We start from the raw sequence: 27,308 nt of genomic DNA on the forward strand, positions 1-27,308 counted from the left end.
CACCCCTGACTGACCCAGGAACGATTTTTTTGGAGTTCTCAAATCAATTCAATTTTCCTACAGATGTGAAGAGAATTGTCTGGCACACCTAGCAATGTGTATGTTAGCTTCCTAAACCCATTCTGTGATTTGCTATGATTTGCAGAAGAATTCGTAAAATTACGGTGCATGTGCCATATGGACGAAAACATCTGAGACCTGACTGCTTGGGATAGTATCATACGGTCATGTAAACATACCAGTGACCTTGATCCTTTCCCATGTTAACAGTTTTTTATAGCTCGCACTAACTCAACGTCACTGACACTGGTATTATAAAGGGTTGTTCAACACCGAGGGTTGTTAAGGGGTGAATGGAACATATTATTGTTTGCATCAATACGCTCTCATATACACACAAAAATGAACAAAAGAGTTATATGTTAAATGTACATATAACTTTCAGCAGAAAGACCTTACAATTTCAATTCATATTTCTCCAGCTTATTTTCTGGATTTTTTTTTTTTTTTTTTTTTAAGGAAGAATTTGCTAATCAGTGAAGTCGTTAATTATGAGTTCAGCAATTATGGAGTTCTGTAGTATTTTAAATATTACATTAGTATATTAGACTGTTTTTATTATAGAACAAGGGTGTATCATTCACTACTGTAGATAAATGAATAAAATTATTACACTTCATAGCTCACACTTGACAAGTTGACAAACAAGTCCACCTCGGATCTAACCTTCTTGTCCTCACTCCTGTTACAGTCAGACTCCTCTAGCAACTGAGACAACTCCATCTTGAGCAGGTCCATGTTGCCCTTCATAAAAACAAACAGCTCAAAGTTCCCAGGGGCCGGGCAGGTTTGCGATTGCAGTACAGTCATCCCTTAACATCCGCGTTTTTGACATACACGGTTTTAAATATCCGCAGTTGGATATAACATACACGGTTTTAAATATCCGCGGGTGGATACAGTACCGGGGCTGGATTCACTAAAGCATTTTATCTCGCTGAACTCTGCTGACACTATTCACTGCAAATGTAACTTTATCCCAGGCACAGTTCATGGCTGTATTGATGATGGCAGTATCCTTCATTTATTAATGCCATTAATTCATCAGGGGAAAAGTTAGAACGGGCTGGGAGTATATTTTCTTCCATTTACCCTCGATGAGCTAGTCTAAACTGGTTTGCTGTCCTCCCCCTCCCCCTCTCTCTCGTACCCCTCAATGAGCTGGTCTAGACCGGTTTCCTACCCTCCCTCCCCTCCCTCGCTCTCGTAAATAATACAAAGCAATACACACCCAAACCGCACTGAAATCATACGAGAGTGGCTGAAAGTGTTATTTTATATTATATTGTGAATTACTGTGATAAAATACAAGTGATTTAGTGATATTTTTACGATAATCAGAGAAGTCATGATGCTAAACGCATTTGCTAGCGAACATTTTTGCGGCAGCAAACTGTGTAGCAATGCTATGAAATGATTTATGACATTATATCAATAAGCTTTATAAAAGTAAGTGGTAATAAAAGTCTTTCATGAAGTTTGATAAAGTTTGTAATGATTTTCCTCACATCATTACTGTCTTGTTAAAGTCTAACATAAACACTGGAATATCGTAACAAAATCATAGGAGACTGGCTAGAAGGGTTTTATTTTTATTATTACTACAATTACTGTGATGAGGTAACGTGGCTGTAACCCTATTTTATCTTGTGGTTTGGTGGAAATTTCCACCTCCCTGCATCAGAGTCAAAACACACCTTGTATTCTCTCAAATCGTTCTCCATGCTTGGAGTGCCTACAGTCATGCGGTTTGTTGCAAACGACAGAGAAAGATTGATGTTTGTCTGACAAAAATTTTAACTCTCAAGATTAATGATAAGTGGGTTAAAACACGAGCTGAAAACACACAATTTTTTTCCTATTTCTCCGCAGAGAGCACAGTCAGTATGTTGCCGTCACAGCCGCTGCAGCCAAAGGGTTAAAGGGGGCCAAGGAGTGTTTTTAAGGGGGGCAGCAGATATCCGCGGATTTTTAACATACGCGGGTGTCTCTGTTACCTAACCCCCGTGGATGTTAAGGGAGCACTGTACTTCCAAAAACGCAAAACCACAAATCTGTGTAAAATTTGTCGCAAATGCAAATCCGCAAGCGAAACCACACTTCTGCAACTGCAGAATTTGTGGTTTGCGGAAGTGATGGCGGAAGTGCCCAGCTCTGCTGGTGAGTATGTGACAATGTGTGGTTATACGGTGGAAATGAGTGGGAAAGGTGAACTTCAGCCAAGAGCTTGCAAGGATATAACACCGGGTCCCATTATACGAGTATCCACTATACAAGAATCCGATAATACGAGAATGGGCAATCTAAATCCAAATCCAGTGATGCGAGCAGGGTCAGCTAACCTAATCTCATTATCTCATTAAGTTACGTACTCTGTTATATGAGTTTTGTGATCCTTTTCATTTCGATCCGACACACGAATATCCACTATCCGAGCACTCCACCATCAACACATCCCTCTCCTGTAACAGGACCCACCTGTAATCTTATTCACATGTGCTTCATACTATAGTCATCTGATTTTAAGGCTACTTGAATTCCTAATTGGAACTACAATGATCCCTTGGTTATCATGCACTTGGTTATTGCAGTTTTCATTATCACTGCAAAACGGAAATCTGCAATCCTGCCATTATCATGCATTTTCTGGCTAAAATGCATCAGTCATGCTGGCTTCTGCCACCAATAATGGTGCAATATCTGTGGTTTCTGATGGCTTTGAGGGATTCAAAGACGAGGCCCTACTCGAGGAGTTAATCCCAGGTGGTGGAGACCACTCTCTCTCCACCCCCTAGCCTCAGAATTCCTTACCTCAAACCAATCTCAGGATTCTCTATGGTACAAGTTTCATCCTCACTGTGTCCTTTACATCGCATTATATTAACCTAACCATGCCTATGTGTGTTTCTGATATTTACCATAACAGCATATACTGTATGTATTTTAGTATGTAAAAACTGTTGGAAATGGGAAAATATGGGTTTATGAGCAGGATGCCCAGTACCAATTAGGATAAATCCCATAGGTTCCGTGCTATTGTTATCGTGCACTATGCTCGGTTCCAATTATGCACGATAACCAAGGGATCACCGTACATAACTGTAAATATTACAATCTTACTGTACCATATATGAATAAGATTTATATGAGACTGTGGGAAAGCAACCTCATGGAGGACAAGGCGACATGGTGGTAATTTGTTTGAGACCATCCTCTCTCAAATTAAGATGCCACATTATAAATGACAGATAAGGGCTAGGGAACACGTCTCAGACCCAGAACAGCCAATGCAATGGATGAGTATGACTTCAAAAGTCAGAAACAGCAAAGAAACTTTGTTCACAGACAGTTTCACCTTAGCATAGTGAAGGCAATTACCAAAGACCAATTGGGATGTGTTATGTTCACACATGGCCTGGTGCTCTAACACTAGAAGTGCAGGTTCTGCCATGCCACTTTTTTTTTTCTTTCTTTCTTTTTCTTTACTTAATGCCAGTCTGCTTTCCTCCTCCATGACTGGGAATGAGTTGCAGAGTCTATTTACTCACCTTTCAGGTGCTGATGGGACACCTCTTCATGGTAACACCACCTCCCAGGGGATCTCCTGGTAGTCAAACTGCCTCAACTATCCTGACTTGGTGAAGTGTGGTGCCCCAGCACTGCTGCTGTCACAGGGCACCTCACCCAACGGGAGTGCAGCAGCCAGGGCGCTATCTCCATATCTCCATCAATCAAGTGAGAGCGATCAGTGTCCCTTGTTGCTCCGGTGTTCCTCCCCAGCGACACCACAAGCAACCCAACAACAAAAACACCAACCTACCTTTCAGGATGATGAGTGTAATTTCCGCTTTCAAAGAAAAGCAAATGCCCACATCATAGTCTAACACTGCCTTTATGTTAAGAATGTCATACAAGGCAGAAATTTGTGCCTGGTCATCCATTCTGACCGATAACAGAAAATATATCTCCCTTCATGCCGAAAAATACCTATGATCAGTGTGAGAAGTGAGGCCTGGTGGTAAAGCAAGCACACCAAATTACTCATCCCTGCACACTGGCGAATGATTCACCACTAAAGCTGCAATATTAACCTGTTCAAAATAAATCACCGGGATCACTTAACATGTTCAGCACATCACACTTCATCATCAATTCCACAACTTTAGAACTACAGGAAAGATAATGACACCAGTATTACAAGAACACAGTTCTCAACTGAGGCCTCAAAATGTGTTCCTTTAACAGTGTGGTAAATTATGTAAGCATGAACTTTTCAAGACACAGAGATAATATGTCATTTGTATCACAAGATAAAGCTTGCTGAAAGCAGCAGAGGCAAATGACAAGGTTAATTTGTTCATTCACTGAGGGGAAAGGGATGATCTATCTGGTTTTATAAACTGGCGAGGCACAGTATGTGATACAACAGCATGTGATAAATCAACAAACACTTAAGTTATTAGAAAATATCCGCAGCACGAAACTCACACGTGATTTGCTCCCAATCGATTTTGGACAAGTAACACTATCTTTGGTAGACAGCAAATTTGTGAACTATAACACATTCACTATCACTCCTCTACATTTTTCAACTGCACTAGAGTCTGTCCATGTTAACCTGGTAAAGATTTTGGGCCTTGTATTGCTTAATTCAGGTACTTTGGTGCCAGAAGAAGATAATAGTAAAGCTTAACAACCTCTACAGCACTTCTTAATGACTAGCACCATTTACTTGTGCTAATCTCTTGTTAAGGCTCACCATTCAAAATGGGGAGATGACATTTTTGGTCAAGTGGGCAGAGTACTGTATATTCTGGTCAAGATGATATTTTTCAAAAGGTCACTGTCAACTTACCTTTTAACGTCCTTTCATGATGATCAACACAGATGATATCCTCTTCATAGCCTCGTACCACTGACTTACCCATATTAACTTTTTTCTCTGTTACAGTACAATGGCCAGATGAGATGATATCTTGTCCACAGTCACCAATACCTTACTTGATGTATCTTTTACTACAGGCAGCAGCGAGGATCACCTGCAACAAGAATGCCACTTACCTGACCTTCAACACGATGGCTGCCACTGCAGAGGTAACATTCTTCTCCGTGGCCACTGCAAGCTTCAGCTTTCCCATCTTGGCACCCACCTTGAAACAAACGTAAAACATCAAAGCAATTTAAAAATCCCATAACGTAACTTTACCACAACTCATAGTGGATGAATCTCAAATACTCCACTACGTCTGCCCCAGTTTAATGACAAACAGCAATTTTTGCATGCTGTGTTGTAAGTTTCCATTTATATATGAGTCGGCTGACCCATACTTCGCAGTCATTATCTGAGGATAATCTCAGTCATACTAGTAATCCTCATCCTGGAATTCATTAGTAACAGATTATTTCATCAACTCTGATGTATCTGTCACATCATATTCAACACCACATGTCCATGTGAGTGTAGCACTAGAGTTGTATGGGAAGTCCAGTCTTGGTGTTGCCTGATGAAAGTAAACTACAGCTGCTTCTGGATGAAGCATCTAATTACTGCTGGCATGTTCATGTTGGCTGATGGATACAAAATTATATATCTACAGTGCTGAGATGCTTCATGCATAACACGGATCACAAAATCTGAAAATGAAGACACGAAGTGAATGCATAATGAGGTTATTGAGTAAGAAAAGTTTTTTTTTTTTTCTGCTGTCTATTAGAAAACAGTAAAAGAGTAACTTACCCAAGAATACTGCAGCCTGATAAATGTTGTAGTGTTGAGCAGAAATTTACAATCAAAATTTAAAATCGGAAGCTGTGAAAGAAAACAACCTACATTGAATATTAAAATATTCTGCACATGACAGTACTGCTGATACGTTTTGCCACCTGCCACCATAAATGGAGGACTGGTTACTTCAGCAAATACAGTAAACCATCTTTATAACAAACTAATTGGGGAAGGATGAGTTGTTAAATCAAAAAATTCATTTAATTCAATTTCTGATAAACCCAAAAATCTATTAAAGCCAATGTCTGATGGTCATCTTAATTTATGATGCAAGATGACAGATCTGTTATTTACTTACTTTGGTTCATCAGTAACGAACTGCGTCACTCATCAGTGTATGTCATACATACATATACTGAACACTATGAACACTATAAATTTTAAACCATTAATAAATTAATGCATAGAGAGGATTATTAACTAAGTGGCTGAGATGTGGTGAAAGTGCTTACACAATGGCAGGTAGAGCTGGACTGATGCCACGGGTCAGTCAGTTGGCAACACCTGCCAGATACCAAACCTTGTTCAGTAGTGAACAGGAATCCCCCTTTATCCAAAACGTTTATGTCAAAGCAAGTCCTTTCTGATAATAATTTGTTGGATAACGACAATCCAATGACACAGGTTCTATGGGGTTATGTCAAGTTGTCACAGATGGTCACTTCCATGTGGCCAGTCACCTACTCCCCCATACATATCCAGTTATACTCAATACAGAATTACAGGGATGTGTCATGTCTCCATGGTTGTTCAATCTGTACATGGATGGGGTAATAAAAGAGGTACAAGGTAGGGTACTGGATGTTGGAGTGGCCCTGGTGAGAGAGGATAGTCTTTGGAAACTCCCTGTACTGTTGTTTGCAGATGATACTGTGTTGTTAAGTGAAGACGAAGGGGAGCTGCAAGGCTTGGTGGATGAGTTTGAGAGAGTGTGTAAGAAACGGAATCTAAAGGTGAATGTACGGAAGAGTAAAGAGATGGTCTTTGAGAGAGGTGAAGTTAGTGAATGTACAGCGAGGTTGGATGGTGAGGAATTGGAAAATGTGAGTACGTTTAAGTACTTGGGTAGTGTGATGAGTAAGGATGGAGGTTTGGAGGGTGAAGTGCTTGAAAGGGTACAGCAGGGAAGAAAGGTTGCTGGTTCTTTGAAAGCAGTGATAAGAAACAGGGAAGTGAGCATGGAAGTGAAAAAGTTACTACATGACAGTACTGTGATACCAACTCTAACGTACGGAAGTGAAGCTTGGACACTGTTGGAAGGACACAAGTCAAGAGTGAGAGCAGTGGAAATGAGTTATTTAAGAGGAGCCTGTGGAGTCACATGGAGAGACAGGCTGACGAATGAGGATATAAAGGAGCGTTGTGGTGTGGATGTGGATGTGATAGGAAGCGTTATGAGGAACACACTGAGGTGGTTTGGCCATGTGGAGAGGATGGGGGGTGAAAGACTGACGAAGAGAGTGTATGTGAGTGAGGTGGAGGGGAGAAGAGGGAGGGGGAGGCCGAGGATGAGATGGAGCGATGGGGTGGAGAGGTATATGAGAGAGGGGGGTGTGAGTTGGGAGCAGGGCAGTGAAATGCCGGGGGACAGGGCGAGTTGGAGGCGATTTGTTTGTGGCCACCCCAAACGGGATTGAGGCGTCTGGCAATAGATAGATAGAATTACAGTATGTAGCGAGCTGTGTAGCAGGCGACACTAGGGTGAGTGGAAAGACAACAAACAAACTTCCAAAATTTTGATGTCAGTTGATTAACTTACTAAAATGTGAACTACAAAACCTGCAACTGAAATATCACAGTGCTCATTAACTCTTACTGAGCTGCACACCTCATATGAGGCACAATGCCTACATGGCTAAGCTGCAAGCCTCATATATGAAATTTACATTGTTTATAAAGCAATGATGCAGGGGAAGTAAGGCAATTTATACTGTTAACACTTAGAGCAGAAATAACTTTTCACGGAATGAGAGTACAGTAAACCCTCACTTAACTGTGCCCTGCAAGACGAGATATCAGATTTAATTAACTCTTTACTGCACCCCGCTAGATTGGATATCAGATTTAATGAATACTTGGAGGGTCCCCAGACAAACACCATACATATTGGATGCCATCCATGAAATGGAAAAAACCACACAAATATGCCAAACAATTCTAGACTCGCCTGACTTTTTTGCATTTAACATATACAATCCATCATATGAGGCGTATGATGCAGGCCTGGTGCATTGCTTCCCAATGCAGGCAGCAGTTTTTCCCGATCATCTGGACTAGTCACGAAGATGTGGTATGACAAAGGTGTGGAATTAAGGCCCATGCTGGTGTAAAATGGGTATAGTTTAATTTTTAGTACTAGAATATATTATTTTACTCATTTGTTTCCATTGTGCTTGACTTCCCACTCCATGGGGGGGGGGACACTGAACATGAAGTATCAGCTTTATCTGATCAGGTTTCCCCAACTGATCCAGTACAGACAGAGCCTATTGTATACAGTGTTGCCTTGTTATACATGGCCTCATTATGTGATAAATTGCAACAACGATAATTAAAAAGTTATACCCTGTCCAGGTACAGTGTTAAAAAATTAACTGTAATTTTGCTACACCGAAATTTTCAACAACTGCCTCCGAGAATCTGTGCGGATGCGGTGACGCACAGAAGCCAAAATGGGCGCCCAGTGTTTGCGTTTGCTGTGATCGTTGCCTTTAGTTCTAGCTTATGCACGAAAGACCACTGAAACACCACTGTCATGGTCAAATAATGGTAAAAGTACTTAATAAATAGTGCAGTGTGTGATATCAAGTAAAGTGATACCGTATCTTTTTTTGTAGAGTGGTCATCCAGGCCCTCCAACTGTCCCCCATCCTAGGGGGTGGGGGACCCTTGGTGATGACTCATACCTGCATAGGATTAACTTCAGCTGGGTGGCTGAGGTTTTATAGGTCATTTCAGGCTTCGCAGTCAAGGTCAACCTCCCTAACCCTATGGAACCCATGTTATATCGACCTCATTATGCAAAACTGTAATTTGATCCGCAATAGGTCTCTGGTTGATGCAACCCTACCGCATGGTGAGGCTGCTCTGTAAATGTATGAACACACAAGGTGAGTTGTGAAGCAGAAGACGCCTTGGTGAGCGATCTGGTAACAGCAAAATTTTGACTGTCAGCTTCTTAACCCAGTGAAAAGCAAATGTACTGAAGTGTTGAAGGCAGGAAGGATACATAACATTGTTATGAGCTCACTAGCATGTGGTGAAATCCATCGGGACTGGAAAAGAGCAAATGTGGTCCCCATATACAAGGGAGGGAACAACGAAGAGCCACTGAATTATAGGCCAGTATCACAAACTAGTGTTGTCGCTAAAATCTGAGATCATTGTGAAAGACCGAAGGAACAAATACCTAGAAGGAACTATTAAATTAACAGATCATCAATCTGGCCTCAGAAAAGGAAGGTCATGTACTACAAACCTACTAAGCTTTTACTCAACAGTAATAGATGGTATGCAAGAAAGGGTCAGATGGACTGATGTGTCTTTTTGGACCTAAAGAAAGTGTCAGATAAGGTACCATACAGGAGACAGTTGTGGAAACTAGAACACAAAGGAGGTCTAAAAGGAGCTTTACTTAAGTGGATGAAAGATTTTCTGGAGGACAGGGAGATTAGAACACTCATAAAGGACCAGCAGTCAGAGTAGTGTAAAGTAATTAGTGATGTACATCAAGGGTCAGTTTTGGCACCCATCATGTTCTTGGTTTATGTAAATGACATGGTGGAAGAAATAGACAGTTATATAAGTCTATTTGCAGATGATGCCAAGCTATTAAGGAAAATGGAAAAAGAGAAATACTGCAAACAGCTGCAAATGGACCTTGATAAGGTATCCAACTGGAGCCGAAGGTAGGAAATGCAGTTCAATGTGAAGAAATGTAACGTAATGAAATTTGGAAAGAGAACAGAGAGACAAACAGGAAAATACAGAATGGGGAATGAATGGATTACTAAAACTAAAGAAGAGAAAGACTTAGGGGTACTCTTTTCAGACAATATTTCACCGGAAAATCACATAATCAAGATCACCAGAGATACATTTAACCTTCTGAGAAACATAAGGGTTGCATTTACTTATCTGGATGAAGAGATGATGAAAAGGTTGATTGTATCAATGATAGGCCCAAGGCCGGTATATGCAGCAGTGGTAGGGTCACCACATTAAAAGAATGATATAAGAAGGACTGAAAGAATACAAAGAGCAAGAACAAAGATGGTACCTGGATTGAGAGAATTACCTTACGAGGAAAGACTGCTGAGACTAAATTTCCCAACCCAAGAAAAAAGGATCAGAGGAGATGATTAATATGTACAGAGTGACTAGGAAATGGAGAAGCTTGACAGGGAGGACCTGTTTTTTTTTTTTTTTGGGTAAAAAAAAAAAAAAAAAAAAAAAAAAAAAGGGGACCACATGCAAGACAGACATCAAGAAATACAGCTTCCCTTACAGAACTATTGAAGCATGGAATAACTTGGATAAAGAGGTGATAAATGCTATGGATATTCACAATTTCAAAACCATGCTGGATGTTGGTAGTTATGGAGACAGGACAGTATGAGCACAGCTCCTTTCCCATAAATCACACCTAGGTAAATACATACATACATACACACACACACACACACACACATACTATGGCTGCCCAGCATGCATTCTCTCTCTCTCCCTCTCACACACACACACACTATGGCTGCCCAGCATGCATTCTCTCTCTCTCCCTCTCACACACACACACACTATGGCTGCCCAGCATGCATACTCTCTCTCTCTCTCATCAAAAGTGTTGTTTTCACATTTCTTTTAGCTTATGCTATGAATTTGCAAACTGTAATGATTGAAGATGACATACACATACGCTAGAAGTAACTTTTTGCAGGCCCACTGAGCCTTTTGCCTATGAGCAAAGCCCAGCTTAAGACTCAAGTCTCACAAAAATGGGGCACGAGTCATCTCCATCACTGCGTCACGGTGAGTTTCAATTCCACTATTACAGTATTACCATTAGTGCTGTACAGTCAATATTTAACAAGTGCAATGATGATCAGTGTGTCCGATGGTGGTATGGCTTTCAAAAGGCCATAATAAATGGTGACTTCTTAAAAATTTGGGGGGGGGGGGTCTTTCCCCACATTAGCCATATAACCACGTATCATTTGGAATCATTTATGTGGAATTCATTTACACAGGAAACTTACCCCCACATTACCTGTGTACAACAAGGGCCCACTGTGTAAGTGAATTTTCGGACATCAATTGTTCATGTAAAGGGGGAATTCCTGCAATGGTGAAACTTGTTTAGTTGGTCTAAAGGGCTTGTTAGAGTCAATAGTCAATAAACAGAGGTTAGTTATAAAGAGGTTTACTGTACAGCTTAATCTCCATCATGAGCCTCTATGATACAAAACCAATATTAAGTACAGCATACACAAACATATGCTGGTGATAATCTCAAGTGCTCCAACAAAATTTTTTCTGCGTCTCCCGTGCAGGAAAAAATATAACCCGGATAACTGCCTGGTGAAGTGTGGTGCTGCTACATTTATGTAGATTCCCACTGTTCTCCATCATATACTATGCAGAGTGAGACACATTTTTTCTCATCCTCATAATTGGTGTGTAAAAATTCTAACCATCTATTTCTCTCCCTGTGAATTGATGAAACAACCTGGCTTTAAGGGGAAAAAAAAAATAAATAAAATAAAATCACAACCATCACTCCACCTCCCTTTCAAACCTGTAGGTGGGGGAAAGTAAGGTACAGAAAGCCAAGAAATGGAGAGGATATGGTAGTGGGAGAGCTAGTCAACAGTATATACCCAGTACAGTAGGCTAAATGTCTATTCATTCACCATTTAAGCCCCTGGAATGCTGACATCACCTGATTGGTACTCATGTCCATACACAGCTTCATAATTGCCTATCACTAGAGTCCATCAGATGTCTATCAAGGAAAAAAAATGTCAAACCCTTGTCATATACTCTTTCATATGAAATTCATCCAACTTTATCCCCTATCTTAACCTGGTCAGTAGGGTGGCCCAAAAATGTACCAAAAAACTTTTTTTCAAAATTACAGTATTATTCTCCACAAGGCTACTTCTGTTCCATATCACTTAACCCCTACACGCCGGGGGGGTTTCCGATGACGCACGTTCCTCCCTACGGGGGATCCATTATTTTGGAAAAAATACCCTTACTTCAAACCCTAATATCTGCCAAACTATAACAGCTAGAGAAAAAATTAAAGATACATAAGACTCACCAACTCTTCCTCTTTCAAATGAAAGTAACCTCACATCTCCAGGTGGTCCCGTCGATGAGTATGACTAAGTTAAAGTTCAGAGGGTGGCAGCAAGATGCTTGTGGCTATACGTCAACTGGCGTTGCTCCGCGAATGGCTATACACGTCAACCAGCGCGTATGGGTTAAGGAGCTTTCATGCAAAAAATCAAGAAAATCGGCTCATATTTAGAAGTCACTCCCTAGAGGAAAAATACATGATCCTGATAACTTTATGTTTGATCGCAAATGTCTAATTGTCTAATAAATATAAGGCTTGTAACTGCCTGTAACTATCATAAAACTGCGACAACTATCGAACTAAACATTGAACAAAGCTTGAGCAGTAGTCGGTAGACATATAGTATTTATTGTAACATGCGGCTACCACTGCTGCGTGCTGCAGCCATCTGTTGGAAACTCCGACGCAGCCGAAAAAGCACCACATCCACGTCGCAGTGCGCACTGGGTGGCTCATCAATGACTCAGTGGTCACTCAGTCACTAAGTGGATGACTATTTTTCCACACAATAGGACATACATAGGTGTGCTATTGATGACTAGCGTGTCGTGACAACAAGCAGTGAATTACTCTGATCTGGCAAGTAAAATTTATATCATTGTTATAACTACATTACCAATAATGACACCTACCAAAAAGTTACTGTGATTTGTACTGTATTAAGTTTTTACATTCCACATACCAGGCACTTGTTGATGAATATTTGATTCATTAATAATGGAATACAGTGTTTCTAATACCAAACGCAATGATTAATAATCATTGTATCCAGCATATGATCCTAAGTATCCAGATATGTGGAGCAAATTTATCAAAATAATGTTCTGATGAGCATCAGTACTGATAATTATAACAAAGCCTTGCTTATCAGTGTGTTTCATTCACAGGTCATGCCTATGACAAGAAGCAGTCCAAAACTATGGCTTCTGGGCAAGGCCGATAAAGATATATTGGGTGCTTGCCTGCCAACTAATGCTGATGTCCTCAGGAACTTCATGTTTCACCAACAGAACGGTCTTACAATCAGTCACAGCACTAAGAGGACCATTGCGAAAGTAATGGTGATCTGGGATAAAGTGTGCATCCCAACCCAAAGGGTAGACTCTGGTATTCGCAAGCTCCAGAAGCGTCACAAAGAGTACAGTACTGTGTAATTAAGAACAACAGACCGTTACCGAAACCACGGTGCCGGGTCAAAGAGCAAAACATACATCGCCACATGTTCATTGAAGTTCTTCAACATACTCGCTGTGACATGACAAAATGATGCCAGGACATTCATGATGAAATCACCCAACCTTTGGCTGACAGACTCCAGGTATGTCACTTCTGACCAAGTGCAAACACCTAAAGGTTGTCGACAACTGTGCCGAGAGAGGCATAGCTCTCATCCAGTCATACAACGATGTTCTGATGAGAGATGAGACTCAAAAGCAGTGTATGCTGCAGCTCGTTGCTGACCACCAGAAAAGACTTCCAGTTCTGATGAAAGCTGCTTTGATGAAGACAAAGGGATGCATTATTCCTATACGAAGTGTTTTAAGTGCGTTCTTCTAGCACTGAAATAAAAATTGTCTATGTTTGGAAACAATGAAAATACATATTTCATTTTTTGTTGAAAATAAGTTGATATTGTGTTTTCAGTTCATTTTTTCGGAATTACAGTATCGGGTGTGACCTCAAAAAATTGTGCATTTCATCCAATTTTTCACATAGTGCCTTCAATGATGATAAGGAACATATATAGCCTCATGGAAGTGAACAGTTTCTACTTTGTTTTTTGAGCCACCCTACTGGTCAGCTTTCATACCTCTCTTTCTTACATACTCATTCGCCACAACCACCTACCATTTCCTTGACCTACCATGCCTCCTCCCTTTTCACCATGCTATTTAAATCCATTTCCTCCCTATGACCATACCATCTAAACATGCTCTCAAACTCTTGTCCAGAGACTTCCTTACTCCACATGTTTCATGAACCACATTAGTCCCTAACCTATTCATGCTCCACAAACATTTCTCAGTAAACCCATCTCCACTGCTCTGACTCTTGACTTTTCGTATTCATGCTATACCAAATTCTCACACCCATGTGTTAATGTGGGTACTAACATCATGGAATCCTCTCACATGAAGGATTATAGTCATTCAGACTCTTAGTTTTCCTTTTGCGCAATACATACAAACCACCTTCTATAAGACCGTTATGTTCAAAATAGTGAAATCTATTCCTCCTATCAAAAAGGGGACTTTTCATTTGACTGATGTATGAATAATTAATACAGCTTCTGCAATTAATATGTTAGTTTCACTAAGCTCTCTGTGTCCACAAAAACTATACAAGTAGGCCCCTTCACCTCACTATAATTAAAGCTAATCTCAACCAAAGCAACTAGGGAGAACCACTTTCCCACTGAAAACCATTTATCAATCCACCTTGAGTTCGATATGCTTCCTAAGGACATACTGTTATGGAGGTAAAACAGACATCACTCTGACACTAAAGTTCAATGCAACAAATACTGTAATGGCAGTTACCTTGAATGTTGATGACAACTGGTGGCGTGCTGGGGAGGGGGGGGAGGGGGGGGGAGGCTGAGTAGCTGAGGCCGGGGTTGGCCTCTGATTCCTTACACAACTTTACTAGGAGGCAACCTGCCATTCCTTGAAGTCACTACAGTGACTTCTACATACTTTGGCATATAGTTCCTTGGCCAATTAGAAACACCTCAGAGTTTTCTGTTGATCTGAATCCACATTTGCAGTGACACTGCCATGTGCATGATAAATGGATTGCATATATATATATATATGAAAAAAATAATGAGCACTTATCTGCAATTTATATGTAATTCTAGAGAAAGAATCAATGGTACCTTTCTTAGATCATCTGTAAGATCATTATTGAGGTTTGGAGTCCAGTCCTTTTCCTTATAGGATGAATACTTCCTATAGATATTCACGTAGTGAAGTTCCTGGAAATTTAAAAAGGAAAACTATTAATACAATGCATAAAAACCAAGAAGGAAAAAAATCAGCATTTAAATAAAATCCACTTAAATACTGAACTGCAATGAAACTTCATCAAGTAATATATATTATTACTGTAATACTGTTTGACTGTTTGGCTAAAACGGCAAGATTTTGTAGAAAATGAAAGGACTGTGAATCTATAAATGAAGTTACTGACCGCACACTTGAGTTTGTGTTTGATACATAGGAAGTGGTCCAGGAGGTCAAATGGCTTTATCTGCATATTGCAGACAACACAGATGAATACACACTCATCCGGTTCCCTCCTGGGAGTCAACCTGACCTCAATCACATACTGTACACCTGTAATGATAAATGCCAGTCATCAATTTCTATTCTACTCTTTCCTTTCTACTAGTAACTAGGTCTCTATACTTCACTTTAACATAACAAATATTGATCTGTTTCAAGTCACAAGTTGTGTTTTTGTTAACAAAAAGCACCGCATTGTTCTTTATGACTTCTGTACCTCTGCACTTACGATTAAGAAAAAATAGCAATAATGTACGTCCTTGTTGTAAGTATAGTACTGTACATTTTATGACATTCAATTTCTGCTATGAGAGAACAGTTTGCAAAAAGATTGTCTATAATAATTCCAGTATTACCTATAAAGCCAAATAATTATAGTGCTTTCACTCTAACCTGGCCCAAAATTGCCATTTCGTCATCTTATATGCTGAGCTGTAGCGATACATCAACAGCAGAAAATGATACTAGTCAAGTAAAAGTGTTATGGAAATAATGCAGTGCTGTGGTATTGTCCTATTCAGCAAGACAGTGTCCTAAGTTAATGAAAGTATGGTGTCTGAATCTATCCCTGGCTTAAATGGGCACTGTCTCCCCAGCAAGCTCAAACAGACTCACCAATTATGAGACAGTCTTCTCTCTCCTCCAACAACTGCTGTGCCAGTGCAATCTCCTCGTAGAATGGTCGCAGTTCAGCCTGACAGCCACAACACACGCAACCAAGGAAAAGAATCACCGTCATTATCCAAACTAGACAGAGATAGAGAGAGGGGGGGGGGGGGATGGAGGGTTGATGTAACACCACCATTTAACTACACTGAGTGGAACCAATCTCATCAATGTGGACACCAGGTAAACTAGTCAGATATGGAGCTCCAACTACAAGGAAGAAAAATACAGTAGTTGGACAAATAGCTGGCCTGTGAACTGGTAATGAATGGCTGAGATTGTAAAAGGAGATGGCAACCAGGAAACACTTCTGCTGTGATCAGCCCCTGTATGGGAGCTCCAAATGAAAGCAAGGTATCAACCAGTGAGGTAAATGAGAAAATAGCATGTGCACTTACATCAACCTTGCTAATTTTGAAGGGCAGCTGTCTCCTGACAATAGTACAAAGATCTTCTTCTGGTGGCTTCTTAGGTGCTTGGCCAGAAACCATCCCTCCTCCTGACTGTGTCTGGCGAGGAAATGGTCCACCTGGTGGTGGTATACTGGGCACTTGAGGGAATGGTCCAAATCCTGGTGGTGGTAAATTAGGCATTTGCAAAGGAAATGGTCCTAATCCTGGTGGTACAACATTAACTAGTGGTGGAGGGAATGGTCCACTTGGTAGTGGGATATTAGGTACTTGGTGAGGCAATGGTCCAACTGGTGGCACACTCTGCATATGGCCAGTACCAACTGCAGCATTATTTGACATTAAAATCAAATTCCTCAGTTCAGTATTCACTTGACCAGTTTTATTTGCTTCCTTCAATAGTTCATCTTTTTTGACACCACAGGATGCCAAAAAATCAAAGTAATTTCCTTCATCTCCAAAATCTTCATCAATTTCCATTGGAACCACAGTCTTATCATCACTACCAGTTATATCAGAAGTATGTGACCCCCTCTCACTATGAGAATTTCTTCCAATACCACCAGGAGCTTTAATGTTAAAAGGACTTGGCACCATATTTGGGTTGCTGCCTCTTTTCCTTACTTCCTCCATCCATAAATAGTATTTCAAGTCCTCAAAATCTGCCTTAGCTTGTTCATACTCCATGTAAGCCTCCCTCTTTCTACTTACCCTGGCTTCATTAAATCTAATCTTTGCTTCTTTCAAAGCACGCTGTCTTCTTGCATACAGTTCAAACTTCTCTATCCTACTAAAATTTTCATAGTTGTGTCTGTTTTTCAAAAGGGAAGCACCACGAATATCATAATTGCTGTCTCTCTTGTCTCTTGGTACTCTCTGCTCTCTTGATGTTATTCGCTCTCTCATGTCTTCTCTTGATGCTCTTCGCTCTCTTGACCTTTCTCTTGATACTATTCGATCCCTTGACCTTTTTCTTGAGCTTTCTCTCGATAATCTTTCTTCTCTTGAGCTTATTCTCGGCATTCTTCGCTCTCTTGACCATTCTCTTGATGATCTTCGCTCTCTCGATGATCTTCGTTCTCTTGACCTTTCTCTTGACCTTCTCCTTCTCCTATCTCTTAATCGATCTTCCTCTTTTCTTCGCTCTTCTGACTGCTCCCTCACTTCCCTCAGCTTCCGTTCTTTCTCTTTACGTTCCTGCAACCTCCGTTCCTCTGACTTTCTAGAGTGATTATTCCTTTCCCTTTCTCGTATTCTTAACCATCGTTCTAGAGAACGTTCTCGCTCAACTGAATCACGTTCTCGTGATCTTGATCTTGATTTTGATTGTGATCTTGATCTTGATTTTGATTGTGATCTTGATCTTGATTCTGACTGTGATCTTGATCTTGCTTCTGACTCCAATCTGAATGCAAAGATAAACAAAGTATCAGTCAATCAGTTTAATGACCATGCTTCTTCCTACGAGAATCCCCATACATGTTTCAGAATGGTATAGCTGATGCTTTCTATGGGCTGAAAACTAACCATGTCCCAAAATCTGCTAATTATTTCACAATAAAGTTACTGGAAACTGTAGGGAATAGAGGGAATCTGAGATGTGTTATAAGATTTGTAACAATGTATGTCTTAGCTTGGACACTTTGACTCTTCACTCGTGGCTGTAATATTTCTTCCCTGAGAGTTATGACTTGTGGTTAGTGCCCCAGATAGTTGTCACATTTCACTCTCAAGGTAGTACCTTCGGGGGTCAATGGTAACCACCTATCTTATGCCAAAAACATAAAAGTCTAATTTTATTTAATAACCACTTTCTGGGTATGACACTTGCAAGATGACTAAATTATAGAATTTTAATGTGTACATTAGCATATGGGGCGAGGGAGAGAGAGAGAAATATCAAGGACAGGAGTAACTGGGATGAGGTCACTGAGAAATGTGTGCAGTGTGGAGAGTGGATAGGATACAAGATAACATGAAAGATGTGGAATAATAAAGTCCATGGACAAAGGAGTTAAAGAGAGCTTGATGTTTGGGGGTACCGCAAAGATTTTAGGCAATTGCATAATTTAACAAGAAAACACTCAGAGAGCGCACACCTCCGCCAATGCCATAAAAAGGATTCAGATCCGCCCCCAAATTTTATCAGTTCTTTCATGGTCCATGGCCCACCGTTCCACAAAATTTCATTGAAATTCACTAGCTCACCCTTCCACAGATTTTCATCAAAATCCGTTCATAACTTTTTGAGTAGTACTGCCAACAGATCCGTGGATATAGGGTCTTGATCTGGATCCAGATCCATTCCAAAATTTAATAACTTCTTTCTTGGTCCATGGCCCATCTTTCCAGAAAATTTCACTGAAATTCATTGAGAACTTTTGTAGACATTTTGTGGGATACTCTGGATCCAGATCCGCCCCAAAATTTAATAATTTCTTCCTTGGCCCAAGGCCCACCCTCCCACAAAATTTAATCAAAATGGCTATAGGGGGGCCCGTTAGAGGGGGTTATAATCATTCATGGAAATTCTCAATTCATGGAGGTTTGCGTACCCTAACACCCAAGAACAGTGAGAGACCAGTGTAATTTGGGTAGGGTGCAGCATGAACCTTACTGTAAATGAGAGTACAGTACCCTCGCATCCAGTACGCGTTTGTCCAGTACTATTCTCGTCCAGTACGGGCGGTAAAAAAGTAAAATAATTCATTACTGTAGTACAGATTTGTTGGGCTAGTACGGATCGGCTGCACAAAGTGGGCCAAATCCAAAGAGTTCTTCTCTAGTACTGACGTTCTGCATCCAGTGCTATTACCCGCCTGGGCGCGGGAAGATGGCAAACACCAAGGAACGTTTCCCTGTTACTGCCGCGCTAGTCCAATGCACCTTCCTCATGACAAGTGTCGTGTGCCAGTCACACTGCAGTGTTGCACTTTTCCCTGATGATGAAAACGACAATATCTGTGTGTGACTTTGAGGGATTTATGAGGGAGGTTAAGGCAGACAGGCCTCCTCAGGATCCTGAAGGCCCTCCTTCAGGGGGTCAGTAGGACCTCCTACAGCCTCAGAAACCCTTCCCCCTTCCCCTCCAAGTCCCTCACCACTCACCTTAAAGGTTGGTAAAATCTTAGTTGTGTCAAAATGTAGTTAAGTTGAATTCAGGGGGGACTTTATCAAGGCTTGTCTGACATTATTCACTTTTCCCATAAGGTCTGTTGTTTGTCCAGTACGGCAGTTCTGTCTGACAAAAATACCGTACTGGACGCAAGGGTACTGTACTTTTACAGGGAGACCAAGGAAAACGTATGTCTATCTCCTGGGAAGGACCTAAGAGTTTGGAACATGACAGGATGATTGGGAAATACTGCAGGTTGGAAAGAAGCCATCAAGTGAAGGAAACTGACACAAGCATGGAAAATAGCCTTTTAAAAGGTGTACATTATGCTCATGTTCAGAGATCACTCACCCTGTTAGCATGCAAAGGTCTTTTCACCCAAATGCAGCTCCCTGCATGCGTGTGTATGTGCATGCATACGTACATGCATGTGCATTATCAGCAGTGTTAAACTTACAATATAGCTATTACATCTACAACTTACTTCTCAGAGCTGTGCTTCCAGTTCCTTCTTTCCCTATACTCAGCTTCAGTGTCCTCTGCATCCTTGCTTACTTCCATTTCCTCTCCTCGCTCCAGTCTCTTTTCACTTGTCTCCTCATGCTTCTCAGAGCTTTTCTTCCAGTCTCTTCTTTCCCTATGCTCATTTTCAGAATCTCCTGCATCTTCACTTAAGTCCGTTTGCTCTTCTTGCTCCAATCTGCTTTCTGTTGTCTCCTTTTGACTCAGTCTCTTTTTTCTATCAGCTCTATTGGCTCTTCCTGTCCCATGGGTCTCAATTTCGTCAGAGGAAAAGCCTTCAAAATCATATACCATCAGCTCTAAAACATCCCCTTCATAATCTGGATTGCCATCTTTCTGGGCCACTCCTGACTCCTTGCCTGTTTTGCCATTAATAGCATCATAATCATCATCATCATCATCTACGTTGCCACCACCTTTCCTTGGCAGCTCTTTTTCTATATCCCCATCATTATCTGGATTGCTATCTTTCTGGGGTAGTTCCGGATCCTTGCCTGCCTCACCATTCAAAACAGCATCATCTTTACTTGACAACTCTTTTTCCTTGCACTCTTCTTTTTTGGCAGCATTATCATTACTTTCTAATAGGCCAGGCTTTGGTTCTTCAGCTGTTTTCAAGGCTTTATCTCTTGATCCTGACACATCTTCTTCTTCTGCTAAATCCACCACTGGAAAATTTTCTGGGCTCTTCTGAAAATGAAATCAATACTGAATAATTAATCCACCATAAACATCCCAATCCCTTTTTCTCCCACCTAAGAACAGGGTACGGTAGGGTTGAAAAAGCAAAAGAAAGGGAAAAATACAACAGATGGAAAACTAGCTAACAGCATGCCCAGTGAAATGGGCCACATACTCAATGAAGCCCCCAGAATCTCGACTTCTCCTCACATGCAAAACCATCTCCCCCCCCCCTCCCTTTTTTTTTTCTTTTTAATGGATGCGCTTACTTTATGCTATCTGTCAGATAAGAGACAATCTGTCTACCACCATGTTAAAAGAGGGTACCAAACCCTTGTTATGTGCTTCTCCCGAGATAATTCATTTAACTAACTATCCACTGTCACCTGACATCCAACTAACTCCATCTGCTGTGAGCCATTAGAATTCTCACACACTCAATTACCTTCTATATCCACCTTTATCTTGGTCTACTACATCTCCTAAAAAAATCAAAGTCTTAAAGCCATTATACCCACTTATTTACAACCATTCTCTCCATATGGCCACAACATGTCTTATATACTGCAGTGCTATTAATAACATTACCAGTAATTATATTAATCTTCATTATCATCATCATAATCTTCACTGTCATCATCCACACCTTTCCCACCCAAAGGCAGGGTATGTAAGGTCCAGAGGAGCAAATATATATACAGTGTATGTATGTATATGTATATATATATATATATATACATACAGTAAAACCTCGATTTAACGGCATCCTAGAAGGCCCTGAGCATGCTGAAAAAAACGAAACTCTGTTAGATTGGGGCTTACACCTATTGATACCCCCAGAACTCACACTAACACATTTTTACACATTTTTAAGCATATAAACATGTGCAGACATACAAAATCAATAAAAAAAATTTATATTATGAACAAAAGAAAGCAGGTAGGTGTGTTGTATTGTAGTAAAGTACTGTACAGTAATCCAGGTAAGTACAGTCATCCAGGTAAGTTAAGAGGGTATCACACTGTACTTCGTATCAGGAACAGCCGAGGAAGGTTTAAGTGGAACAAAACTTGGACACTATCACACACGTTCCTCGTATCCTCGGCAAAGGACATGCTTCTCACAGTGTTGCCAGAGCCCGGTCTCGCGACAGTGGAAAGTGATTGCTGTTGCTGACTCAGTAGAGAATAAGAAACAACTTTGTTTACAAACAGGTACACATGCCGATGAGAAGTATACATCACATCACATTATCCAGGAGTTGTTGTCGTGATGTTTTCAGGTGGCGACTGGTAGCAGTACGTCTAGCTGCAGTGGAGTCCTCAGTTGTAAACACGTGATTATTTTAACATCACAGTTTCCTAGGTATAGGAAATATTAACTCTTTATAAGAGTTTCAAAATGATTGATATTTATTCTAAAATATTAATAAGTATTCAGTGTTAGGCTAAATGTTCAGTGCTGTAGTACGATATATTCTCTGTCGAATTGCCTGGGTTTTGGTCACACTGTTTTGCCCGCCGTGTCCTCGGCAGGAATCCATCCAGATGAATTCCAAATGCCCGTGGTATCGTCGGCAATTTTACCACGTTACTGTTCCGATTTACCATCGTATCCTCGGCAAACCTCATAAGAAGTGCCATGTGATTTTTCACTTTGGGGTCAGGCTAGGCGGGAGGAAGACTGAGTGAGCATAAACATACCCGGTTGGCAGGACTCTGCAAACAGGCGATCGAGATGCACGTGGTGCCCGCCACATTAGAATTTCTTTCTACTTTTTACCCATTTGGGGGGAATTTAAAAATTTTTTTTTGCATAAATATTCCTCGGGAGATTTGTGCCATTAGTTTGGGGTTGCCGTTAGAATAAATGCCGTTAAATCGAGGTTTACTGTATATATATATATATATATATATATATATATATATATATATATATATATATATATATATATATATGGAGGGAGAGTAAGAAATTGTTTTGGAAGGAGGTAAAGAAAGTAAGGCAGTGTGAAAGGGGAAATAGTAGGGGAGTGAAAGATAGGAATAATAGATTGTTGGTGGAGAAGAGAGAGAAACTGAGGAGATGGAAGGAGCACTTTGAGGATTTGTTGAATGTAGAGAGTGAGAGCAGTGCGAGTATAAGTGGTTGGGGAATGGCTGGGAGAAGAAGAGATGAGGGAGGAAGAAATCAGTAAGGCGGAAGTTGTGGAAGCGATGAAGAATATTAAGTTGGGAAAGGCCCCAGGAATTGATGGAGTGTGTGGTGAAATGCTTAGGTATGGGGGTGAGATTGTTGTGGAGTGGATATGGAAGTTGTGTAGATTGGCTTGGGATGAGGGAAGGGTTCCAGAGGACTGGAAATCAGGTATAATTGTTCCCTTATACAAAGGAAAAGGAGAGAGAGAAGTTTGTGGTAACCATAGGGGTATTTGCCTACTTAGTGTGACTGGTAAAATATATGGTAGAATACTCACTGATAGGGTTAGGCATATGACAGAGGAGCTAGTTGGAGAAGAACAAGGGGGATTTAGGAAGGGAAAAGGGTGTGTAGATCAGATATTTGTTCTAAGGTGTTTAGTGGAGAAGTATCTAGAGAAGAGAAGGAAAGTGTATGCTGCCTTCATGGACTTGGAGAAAGCTTATGACAGGCAAGGTATGTGGAAGGTATTAAGAATATACGGAGTGGAGGGGAAATTGTTGAGTGCTATGAAGAGTATGTACGAGGGAGCTAGGGTTACGGTGAGAGTGGATGGTGAGCTGAGTGAGTTCTTTGATCTCAATGTGGGACTGAAACAGGGTTGTGTGATGTCTCCATGGCTGTTTAATATATACATGGATGGGGTTGTAAAGGAGGTGCAGGGTAGGACAGTGGATGTGGGGGTGGCTCTAATGAATGAGGGTGAGATTTGGAAGCTTCCGGTGTTGCTGTTTGCTGATGATACAGTACTGTTGAGTGAAGATGAATGGGAGTTGCAAGGTTTGGTGAATGAATTTGGGACAGTGTGTAGGAGGAGGAATCTGAAAGTTAATGTAAACAAAAGTAAAGTTATGGTGTTTGAGAGGAATGAAGTCACAGATTGTGCAGTGAGGTTGGATGGTGAGGATATGGAGAATGTGAGTGCATTCAAGTACTTGGGTAGTGTGATGAGTAAGGATGGAACTTTGGGGGATGAAGTGCGTGAAAGGGTACAGCAGGGAAGGAAGGTTGTTGGTACACTGAAAGCAGTGATGAGAAATAGGGAGGTGAGTATGGAAGTTAAGAAGTCACTGCATGATAGTATTGTGATCCCTACCCTGACGTATGGAAGCGAGGCGTGGACCTTGCAAGAGGGGAACAAATCAAGAGTGAGAGCAGTGGAAATAAGTTACTTGAGAGGAGCATGTGGAGTGACATGGAGGGACAGGTTGACGAATGAAGAAGTGAAGGAACGATGTGGGGTGGATGTGGTTGAGAAGATTAGGAGAAATACACTGAGGTGGTTTGGACATGTGAAGAGAATGGAGAATGAAAGACCGACTAAGAGGGTGTATGTAGGTGAGGTGAAGGGAGGGAGAGGGAGAGGTAGACCGAGGATGAGGTGGAGGGATGGAGTTGAGAGGTATATGAAGGAGGGGGGGGTGAGTTGGGGGGAGGGTAGTCAAATGGTGGGTGACAGAGCGACTTGGAGGTGTTTTGTCTGCGGCAACCCTTTGCGGGATTAGGGCGTCGGGCTATAGATAGATAGATAGATAGATATATATATATATATATATATATATATATATATATATATATAAATTCATAAGTTGTACTGCATTAATAAGTGGCCATATTAAACTCTATATTCATCCAACTAGGTACCACATCATTTAAAAGAGTATAAGCTTCCAAGAAAAGTGTTGAATTATTTCCTCAATGACTCCACAAATGTGCATGCTTTACAGACATGGGTACCTTATTAAAAAATCTTGGTGGTGTGTAGGAAAAGGCATGTGATGCATAAGGGCACTCCCCTACTACTCTAAGTTCCTCGTGCCACAGGGGATCAACACCACTAGGCAAAGCAACACCTGAATGTATAGTGAGAGGAGACAATATTCCAACTAGCTACAAAGGTTCGCTATACAGTAATTATGAGTCTTGCAACTCATTAAAAATAAACTCAATCCTGGCTCTTACTAGGAGCCAATGCAAGTAAAGAAGAATTTTGTAGGATTAAATGAGGGGCCGAAACATAAATTCCTTCCGAGATTTGATGAACTTTACCTTCGTTTTTCTGTCCTACAATAAACTATGGCCCGGAGCATCTCATATAGGCTACAGTAAGTCCACATATAAACCTGCCGCTTCGATCATCTTTTCTTGCTATCAAGTTAACAAAATTTATAGAGAGCACTTGGTGTAAGTTCCTGTGCTAGTTATCAAGCTAGTTACCAGTTTCTCCCAGTTTACAGAACAGGCAAAGTGGTAAGAGTTCACATGTTGAACTCGTCTATGACTGGTAACAAGAACTGTCTGTGTAACAAATGTTTGGCCATATCATATGCCATACTCCAAAAATAAGAACCCAGATGCCTGACTGCTAAAAACTACCAAATCCAGATGCCTGACTGCTGGAAAGTGCCAATGCTTTATGAATATGCACTCTTTTAACTCACCTGTGGAACCTCAACCTCAATCACTTCCTCCTCCCTTTGCTTCCGTTCCTCCTCTTCTTTCCTCTGTTCCTCTTCTTTCCTCTGTTTCTCCTTTAGTCGCAGCTCCTTCTTATGCAGGTCTACCACATACTCATTGAAGACGCGTTCTGGCACAAACATGTCCTGCAGGTTCTGGAATCGACTGTCTTTTCGGTGTTTGGATGCAAATTCAGTGAACGAAGACAGCCAGCCAACCCCGGCCTCCTCCAGCAGTTGACGGAATGACTCCTTCAACTCTTCCAGCTTAAGCTTCCTCTGGTTTTTTGCTTCTTTCACATACCTGGATAAACAATGCTTTTGATAATACAATGATTTATCTCTTCAACCTAGTGATGTATTATTTTGTTCTTGCTAACTTCTACAATTTTCTTCATTTTAGGAGTTTTCAAACTCAGGTCTAACAGCTTCTAACCCTTTACAAGGTAGGGCTTTTCCTCAACTGAATAAAACTATCTTCCATTAGCCGCAGATGAATGCCTTAGTAATCATTTGTCAGATAAATGGTTAATGATCCCTTCACTATAAGTCTCCTCTAAAATGAATAAAATCAACTGTAAATATTGAGGTAGCAAGAATAAACCATCACACTGTCAACTGATGCAAGGGGCTAATAAGTATAAAACTTCATTTTAAAAAATGTTAACCCTCTGACACAACTGGCACATACATTCACACCTCAAAATCTCAGTCCACTTAAACATCTGGTACAGATTAATCAATCTATTAAAATATCATCATCACCTGGACCTTTTTTCCTCCTAGAGGATGGGTTGAAGTTGGCAGTATGAAAGTGGGTGTGTGAATGAGTGCTACACACCCATTCATGACCTCATAATCTTGGCTCAACTTCGCAGACCTAACCATATGCATATACTGTATTTGCGTTTTTCTTTATATCGGTAGATGCGCTTCAACACAGGCCTGCCAGATAGTCGATCCCTCATCAATCAAGTTACAAAAGCCTCTGTCATGGGTTCCTTTGTATATAAGTCATCCAACCAACTCGATCCCCTATAAAATTCTCATGCCTCATCATCTTCTAAACCTGGCTTCTCACAAATCCATTAAAAAAATAAAAAAAATAAAATAAAAAACTTTTCCACTATTGTATTTCTCACTCTTCATATCAAACTTTGAGAATCTTCATACTTTTCTTTTTTTCATGATTTTCTTTAATTTTGCAGCACCATTATCCAATTCTTTATTGCCCCCAACACAAGCATGGGGTCTGGCAGAAGGCTTACATAATCTAGACATTTAAGGCAAAAACAACTGTTCCTGGCCCCCCATGCCATTACATGAACAATAAACCCTAACTATTCCACAGACTTTAACCACTATGGGCCACATTTAGTTGGCCAGGCATCCACTTGTTGGTTTATATGGTTACCACCCAACAGCAGTTTCCTGGGTTACAGGAAACTAACTGGTTTATAACTCACACAGTCACCTGCAGGCATTACAGCATTGATGAGCTGCCTACATGAGGTGGCGCTATGTACTCAGAGCAGTGCAAAGCCGGTTCAACATCCACCCAGGGGCCAAAGCTCCCCATACTATATTTCCCTGCACCTTGCCATGAGGAAGGACCCTGATTTACAACTGGCAAGATACTGTCAACCATAGGCAGGCACTGGTTTCATACACAGTGTATGTACTGTGCTGCACCAGCAGAATGGCCCCACAGAAGCAGTTGCTTACCTGTGGTAACTGGATCTGCTTGGCCAGACAGACTGGGGTT

General features: G+C 40.9%; 1 protein-coding gene across 1 annotated transcript in view; it reads right to left on the bottom strand.

Moving 5' to 3' along the window:
* LOC145414681 (uncharacterized) overlaps positions 1–27,308 on the bottom strand; it is a 49,044-nt gene that overhangs the window by 12,052 nt on the left and 9,684 nt on the right. The window contains exons 7-13 of the mRNA XM_080284198.1: positions 25,529–25,847; positions 20,169–20,896; positions 16,558–17,974; positions 16,109–16,187; positions 15,399–15,544; positions 15,085–15,183; positions 5,122–5,210 (exon numbers count right to left, since the gene is read on the bottom strand). Of these exons, the coding sequence (XP_080140324.1) occupies positions 5,122–5,210; positions 15,085–15,183; positions 15,399–15,544; positions 16,109–16,187; positions 16,558–17,974; positions 20,169–20,896; positions 25,529–25,847 (2,877 nt within the window). The remainder of the gene's footprint in view (positions 1–5,121; positions 5,211–15,084; positions 15,184–15,398; positions 15,545–16,108; positions 16,188–16,557; positions 17,975–20,168; positions 20,897–25,528; positions 25,848–27,308) is intronic.

Source organism: Coenobita brevimanus, chromosome 100 (genome assembly GCF_032717465.1).
Source record: "Coenobita brevimanus isolate Jiangsu-jjx chromosome 100, ASM3271746v2, whole genome shotgun sequence".
Classification (NCBI taxonomy): domain Eukaryota; kingdom Metazoa; phylum Arthropoda; class Malacostraca; order Decapoda; family Coenobitidae; genus Coenobita; species Coenobita brevimanus.